Consider the following 8,298-nt stretch of genomic DNA (forward strand, 5'->3'; position numbering starts at 1 on the left):
CGCATGACATACAGGGGAGGTAACTGCGAAATCGCGACTAGTGGTGATTCAAAAGCGATCAAATCTGATGACGACGTAGGTTCCTGGATCGAATCAAGGATGATTCTTATAAGGTCGAAAGAGATCGCACATTTCAATATACACACACAGTACACATTGTTAACAGTATTTATGTAATATCCTAAGATGTTTTACACATTCGTATTTGTACAATTATGTGCGAACATGTACACATGTAATGTTGTTTATAGCATTACAAGAAGTAAAAAGTTGGACAAGCAGCTATATGGAAGGTGTGGCGATCGAGATATGATAGATGTTACAAATAAGAAATATACCACAGATACAATAACTTTCTTGAAACGTAAATAACAATCTTACCAGTATTTCAAAGTAATCCGAACGGGCAAATCAACACACCGTCATGTAAACATCTTAAGCCCGAGAAACATGTAGGTGTTACACCAGTCTTACACCAGCAGGATTCCTATGGCCTCCGTGTGTTACAAAAAATAAATATTAAAAGTCATGTATACTGTTGTGGTCAGAAGCATCAGATCACTTATCGAAGTCACGGAGTGTAATGTTAGTATCAGATATGTTCACTGCATGCAGAATAATCTCTTGTTTCGTTTTACTTGAACACAAAACCCGCATATGTAGCACGTGCGATACCCTACAGGTAATCTTATACTTGTTTCCCTCAGTTCGTATGATTACTGATGTTTAGCCTCTGAATATAGCATGATAGCAATTACTGATTCAATACACGAGAATTAACGTATGCATTTACGTGTTTTCCTATTTCTTGATGATTTATTGATGTAATGATACATGGCCCTGATCGAGTTAGGATCTGTGCGATGAAGGAATATCCCTATTTACTTCTACAGGACGGTGTTCCTTTCCATATATCTATTGAGATAGTGTCATCTCAATAAGTAGGTATATCCTGGCTGAATGAGTAGTTATCTCACGATAGGCTGCGTTTACAAATACAAATTTACACTTTAGTCTGTGAGTGAAGAATGTAACCCTATGGGGACGTTACTATTGACATCTCATTGAGTTGCATTGTCATGCTGAAGGGTCACCCTTTGATGGACAGCTGTGCTTTAAAACGTGTTGATAAATATAACTATGGATTTATGCTGTATGTGTTGAATAATGATATCCTACTTCAATATCTCCTATGACCCTACAGAAAACTACTGAACACTCATTTATATATGTGTGAGACTGGAAGAAACTTGAAACGAAACAGCTGAGAAGCTAGCTAAAGTTAATTGTTTGTTTTAGTTGGCAACATGAATTCTTATATCAACCAAATAAGGATTGTAAAAGCATTCAAACATTTGTCTAAATTATCCCTGCATTCGCTGCATTCAGCAATATTCCAACTATATGACGTCGGCCTGTAAACAATCGAGTCTGTACCAGACAATCCAGTTATTGACATAATGAGCATCGACCCACGTCATTGGGATACGATGATATGCATCAAGCAACTAGCCTGACCACCCGATCCCTCGACAGTAACTGCACAAAATGTCCAATACCCTGGTGAGAATAAGAATGAGATCCCACTTTCAGATGAATATGTAACCATGAGATCCCACATTTAGATCAATATGTAACCATGCGATGACACATCTAGATGAATATGTAGGCATGAGATCCCACCTTTAGATAAACACGTCAGCATGAGATCCCATTTTTAGATGAACTTGTAAGCATGAGATCCCAACTTTAGATGAACATGTAGGCATGAGATCCCACTTTTAGATGAACATGTAAACATGAGATCCCACTTTTAGATGAACATGTAAGCATGAGATCCCACTTTTAGATGAACATGTAAACATGAGATCCCACTTTTAGATGAACATGTAAACATGAGATCCCACTTATAGATGAACATGTAAACATGAGATTCCTCTTTTAGATGAACATGTAAGCATGAGATCCCACTTTTCGATTAACATGTAAACATGAGATCCAACTTTTAGATGAACATGTAAACATGAGATCCCACTTTTAGATGAGCATGTAAAGCATGAGGTTCGACTTTTAGATGAACATGTAGACATGAGATGCCACTTTTAGATGAACATGTAGACATGAGATCCCACTTTTAGATTAAACATGTTAACATGAGATCCCATTTATAGATGAACATGTAAACATGAGATTCCTCTTTTAGATGAACATGTAGGCATGAGATCCCACTTTTAGATTAACATGTAAACATGAGATCCAACTTTTAGGTGAACATGTAGGCATGAGATCCCACTTTTAGATGAACATGTAAACATGAGATCCCACTTTTAGATGAACATGTAAACATGAGATGAACTTGTAAGCATGAGGTTCCACTTTTAGATGAACATGTAAGCATGAGATCCCACTTTTAGATGAACTTGTAAGCATGAGATCCCACTTTTAGATGAACATGTAGGCATGATATCCCACTTTTAGATGAACTTGTAAGCATGAGATCCCACTTTTAGATGAACATGTAAGCATGAGGTTCCACTTTTAATGAACATGTAAACATGAGATCCCACTTTTAGATGAACATGTGAACATGAGATGAACTTGTAAGCATGAGATTTCAACTTTTGATGAACATGTAAACACGGTTTGAAATTAATAACAATCGCAACTAAAATCTGAAGCATATTTATTTTCAAACAACTCAGAAAATGAATGTCTGCCAACATTTAGCTGATCACTCGCACTCCTTGTGGGATAAAGTTTGCAATAGTAAGTAAGGGATAAGTAATAAACATCTATCACGTCAGATACAATATATTTGTTAATGGATGCAGGCGGGTTTTGTGTTTTAAAATACAGATTCAAGTAAACTCCATCAGTTACTTTTTATCCTAGTAAAAGCTGCTCTACAAGTCTTCCTGTTTCGCCTGCACCTTTCTCAATCGTTGTTTTGTGGCTGTGTACAGGTCGTGAGACGTGATGTTCTCAGCCCTGTCATAGAACTGGCGGAACACCTGCGCGTTCATATGGTAGAATGCCAACTCATGCTTTCGGCGATGGTCGGGGACGATTTGGCCGTTTTCGTCAAATTTCGGTGCACGTAAAGGACTTTCGCGACAGGCTTCCCGGCTTTAGTTGCATCAAGCGCCTTGTGAAGTTTGTCACAGAGGAAACACTCATATCCTGAAGCAGCCTTCCCAAAACGTCCACCTGCGTACTCCCCTGGTGATATCCGGGCGAGTTCTGACTTCAGCGTTGGATTTGAAATACCCGTGTGTTTGAATTGGAGGTATGACTCATACTGTTCGTCGTTCCGATCAAGCTGGTTGATGAACGCAGCCAAGTCTTGAATAGTGTCAAAGTCTTCGACCAGAATCGCTGATTTGGTGGATGGTAAAAAGTCCTGAAAGTACGTTTTAAGTAGAGCTGATTTTAAATTGCATTTATTTGAATAGAACAAACTACAATCAGAAAAAAAAGATGTATAATAATTTCAATTCTTTCCGAGGCTGAGAGCTAAGATTCTAGTCGACTACAAGTTTGTTCAATTCATGACAAATTTATTTTTAAATTCCTTTCACGCTGTTAATGCCACAGTACACATTTATAACATGACCATAAAACAGAAATGATTTATCGGCGCAGACGCACTTTAATATTCATTCTTTATTCGTTAGTTTATCTTTCTTCGTTAGTTTTTCTCATTCAGTTCTTCAGATAATAGAAACAGATCACAATGGGGGTTCACAGTTTCAAATCATATATTAAGTTACTGTATTATTGTGTCTGGATGTGTCCTCGAAAGTTACATGAACATTTAGGCGTATATGCATCAAACGTAGAACCGGTGATTCTGAAATTGTGGTTGAAAAATAATCCTGATGATAACAATGGTTCAGCTACAATCTTTCTTGATTGAACCCTCCACCTGTGCATGGATGACCAGCTACTCCGTTAGGCTGGAGTAACGACCATCAGTTGAGTAGCTTAATGCAAAACGTTTTCATTCATCCGTTACACGAGACGATAACTATATTGAAGACCAAAGCTTACCCTCTGCCCTATCGTAGTCGTTTATTGTATCGATGTTGTTTAGAACATGTAATTATGATTATGCCTTTACATCTACGACTTACGACTTTGTGTGTCTTGGGTACAGCCTAAGAAAATATATAACTACTTATATACCCTCACGAAAATGCCACCACACAAACAAGACATGTCACCCATCTCACCGCGAGTTTTTGTCTCGTGGTCCAAGCATAAGAACATTTACTCTCACCGAAATGTGTCCACACACAGAAGTCATCTCACCCTGATTGTCGGCGAGCCGAGCACAATAGGGACAGTTCCCACCTGTAGAGGGCGCCACAACTTCTCTGTGATGTAGTCGTCACAGATGGCGTTCTCAAAAGCTATAGCAAACTTGTAGCGGGCGACAAGTCTCAAAAAGTCTGGCTTCAAGAAGCCTGCTATACCGTCGAGATTCTTGAATCTTTATGCAACAGAAAGAGAATGGTTACAGTTTAATAGTTGCAAAGTGCTGTGCTCTTCATTCTACACTGCGTGCATCTTAACAAAATAGATAGACTTGCCCAGTCTACATATTGATAATATTGAGTGCATGCAGGTCGGAAATGTGGTAAAAGATTATGAGCTGTACTGACCATGCTATATATTATGATAACAAATTAACATTGTGTTAAAATGATAACGAGCCCAGTTACATGTATGACATGGCCTAAACAACGGATTCCATTTGCCTCCAAAATATCATAACATATATGACTAAGTGAAAACAGGCTCGGGATACATGATGTGTGTGTGTGTGTGTGTGTGTTTGTGTGTGTGTTTGTGTGTATGTGTGTGCGCGTTTCTGTGTGTATGTGTGTGTATATGTGTGTGTGTGTGTGTGTGTGTGTGTGTGTGTATGTGTGTGTTTGTGTGTGTGTATGTGTGTTGGGTTGATAATATTCGTCGAAAGTGCATATTCCCTGTGTATGTGTGCATGTCTGCATGCATATGTGTGTGTCGTTATGCGTGTATGCCTGTGTGTGTGTGTCTTCATGTGTGTATGTGTATGAATGTGAATGTTTGTGTCTGTATGTGTGACTGTATCAGTGTGTATGTGTATGTCTGTATGTGTGACTGTATCAGTGTGTATGTGTGTGTCTGTATTTGTGTATGACTGTCTATATGTCTGTGTGTGTGTCTGTATGTGTGTGTGTCTGTATTCGTGTATGTCTCTCTGTATGTCTGTGTGTGTGTCTGTATGTGTGTGTCTGCATGTGTGTATGTCTGTATTCGTGTATGTCTGTCTGTATGTCTGTGTGTGTGTCTGTATGTGTGTGTCTGTATTCGTGTATGTCTGTCTGTATGTCTCTGTTTGTGTCTGTATGTGTGTGTCTGTATTCGTCTATGTCTGTTTGTATGTCTGTGTGTGTATATGTTTGACTGCATATGGTTCAGGTGGACTCACTCTTCTGGGAAGTCCTTGTTGTGGAGACAAGGGCCGTAGGAATCTACATCGACGTATTTCTGCAACGTCGTGACGTACTGCTCCCTGTTGGATGGTGTGTTGCAGTCGCTGTGGACAAATATAATTGGAGCTAGGCCACCATCTGTCCTCATCACGTTCTTTCTGTCTGTGGGGACTAAATATTCTTTACTGAGCAGTGTCTCTTTGTTTGTCAACCAGTGGGTGGTGAGCGGGTAGTCAGAACCCCTCTTGAAAGTCGATGTGTAGTTGAACAGCTCTATAGTGCTCCCGAATGAAAACAGCCAATCTTTGTTCATGGGCGACTCTTCGTGGATCAATGCCCAAATATCGCCATCCTTCCTTGGAAAAGGAAGACCACTCGACAGAAAGAATGAGCCGTAAAATACGTACATCTGAAAATATAAATGGAACATTGATAGTCCCTCTGACAAAAGGTACAACTTCTGACTGTCTATGTTCTGAAGGCGTCACGGACGAGTGTGCGCAGTGTGGCCATTTGACGCCAAGGTTGTCGTGCGTTTTTCGCTTTGAAAGAAGAGGCTGTTGTGACGACGTTTTTTATGTTGCGGTGAACACGAATGAAATCAAACTATCTGCGACAGGTATCAGCAAACTTACTGATGCGAGACTTATCTCTAAAGTTCATGTCAGTCTAATCCCCTATAACCTACATAATATATCGCGATAATGGCCGGTTGTAAGAACACTGAAATCATGACGCTCCATGTAGGTAGATACTTTTGGGTAGTTTCTTTCGCAAACATGCCTACACACATAGTTGACATGATCGACCGTTTGTACTGGTAAAGCTTAATGTGACGGTGACACAATTTCAGTAACACATAGAGCAGATAAATTGCAATGGAAGCGTCACTCAGTAGCCGTCTCATCCAAAATTATCGCAAACATTTACCGTGTATATGTTGTCATGGTTACTCACCATGACTTCCTGATGCTGCAGTCGTGTCTTGTTCCTGGACACGAGACATCTCTGTTGCGTCTCACAGGAGATGACATAATCAGGATATTTGCCTGTCGACTCCCACCAAGTCAAGACTGGCAGGGTGGCGTGACTCTCATCCACCTCATAGCTGACGACTTGCCCTGCACAGTGAAAATGTAAACATAGCTCACTCCAACCTCTCTGTCGGTAGGTGGGAAGGTGGTTGGGACGGTGGGTGGGTCGGTGGAAGGGTCGGTGGGTGGCTCGATGGAAGGGTGGGTGGATCGGTGGAAGGGTGGGTGGATCGGTGGAAGGGTGGGTGGGTGGGTCGGTCGGTCGGTCGGTGGGACCACGCTTCTCAGGTCACGGTCATGGCAGACTGTCAATATTCAAGTCTGGGCCAAACAAACCTTGAATTTAAAGCATGAGCCCCGATGAACGACAGGTTTCGATCCATGTCGATTCGCACGAAAATCGAAGCATCCTGAGAACCAATTCTACCCCGGAATCACCATGGAGACCATGTACTACATCAGGGCATGGGAGGTTACAATGTCTGAAGAGATGAGTGCCATTCCCTCACCATAACATACAGAACCAGTTCTATCAACTCTGTCCCATCCAGATTCGATGACTGAAGATACAGGGATACAGTTGCAATATGGCTTGGTTCGTTAACATGAATGCTCCATGACTCCAGGTGACTGAAACATGCTGACCCCAACACATGACACACACAACGCAACTGATGAAAGAAAGATGTTTTACCGTATTCGACGTAATAAGCGCCCAGGGCGCTCTCCAAATTAGAAATAGGGGGCCCTTATTAGAATATAATTTTCGTGAGAACAAAAAACACTTAAAAGATAGTTGCAGTAAGGTTAAACGTCCTTTTGTAGATTTAAAAACGAAAATGCGTCGGGTACGTTGCTGGGGTAGGCAAGGATATATGCTGTTCAATTTAACTGTGTTACTTCCCGTCTTATACAGAGATACCTTTAGCTGATATGTTACTGGCCTTCGTCGAATTAAAATCGTATTAAAATTCAATTGATCTTATTTCAGTCATGCTTCACATAATATTTAAAGATATCTAAGCAAACAGAGAAATACTTGTCATACGGGCTATATCCCGAACTGTTTTTGACCTTGTCCACAACGCTGCCAAGTTCACGTGCACAGCGAACTTCATTAGCTACACTTTAATATCAGTATGGACATCTCTGAGATGTGCCTGCAATGCTAATCGTCAACAATCTGTGCATCACGAAGTGTCTACGTCTACGTTCACGAGGAATAACAATCTGGGAATTGTGACTGTAACAAGCATGAAGTGGAAATTGAATGAGGAGTTCCAAATTATATATTTTCACTGTTTACTTTAGCATGAGAAAATACATTGTATGTGTTTATATCCTGAAACATCAGCAAGCCCTGTTTCCTGATAGACGAAGCCCGTCGAAGGCTGACCATGATGTGAGGTTTCAAATTTGTTTGTAAACATAGTAAACACATAAATCAGTCATTCGAACTATTTTGGCTCTTATTTTTACAAATCGTCACTTCCTTAATTAACCCGTCTTGATTATCATGAGTTCGTTTTCGTCAACATATACAGTGAGTCTCTTGTGCAGGATTAATACACTGTCACAATTTGTTTTCTCAAACACACTCTTATGAAACATGTTACAGACCATGGAAGTGATCATAACCTTGTTATAAATGAAGCTATAGGCATGTGACTTTCTGACTTTAAAAGGGCAACAATACAACTTTCTGATGCAACGTAAACTTTTAACTCACTTACTTAGCAGATTCCAATAAGCAAGTCAAACAAGTCAAGATTATAGTCCATTAT

General features: G+C 40.3%; 1 protein-coding gene across 1 annotated transcript; it reads right to left on the reverse strand.

The window, feature by feature from the left end:
* Positions 1-2,727: 2,727 nt before the first annotated feature.
* On the reverse strand, positions 2,728-6,689 carry LOC124132495 (alpha-(1,3)-fucosyltransferase 10-like). Its single transcript, XM_048392615.1, has 4 exons — positions 6,438-6,689; positions 5,477-5,889; positions 4,312-4,492; positions 2,728-3,400 (listed from the first exon to the last, which is right to left on the reverse strand). Exons 1-4 carry the CDS (start codon positions 6,438-6,440, stop codon positions 3,020-3,022), a joined length of 978 nt encoding a protein of 325 aa, XP_048248572.1. The 5' UTR covers positions 6,441-6,689; the 3' UTR covers positions 2,728-3,019.
* Positions 6,690-8,298: the final 1,609 nt, after the last annotated feature.

This window comes from Haliotis rufescens, unplaced genomic scaffold, assembly GCF_023055435.1.
Source record: "Haliotis rufescens isolate VD_foot unplaced genomic scaffold, xgHalRufe1.0.p SCAF_11, whole genome shotgun sequence".
Taxonomy (NCBI): domain Eukaryota; kingdom Metazoa; phylum Mollusca; class Gastropoda; order Lepetellida; family Haliotidae; genus Haliotis; species Haliotis rufescens.

Bases quoted from the DNA above. Each gene is read 5' to 3' on its own strand.
- LOC124132495 (XM_048392615.1), bottom strand. The intron at 4,493-5,476 runs GTGAGTCCACCT...TGTTGCATAAAG, and splicing joins AACAAGGACTTCCCAGAAGA to ATTCAAGAATCTCGACGGTA. The intron at 3,401-4,311 runs GTGAGATGACTT...ACGTACTTTCAG, and splicing joins TCGGCTCGCCGACAATCAGG to GACTTTTTACCATCCACCAA.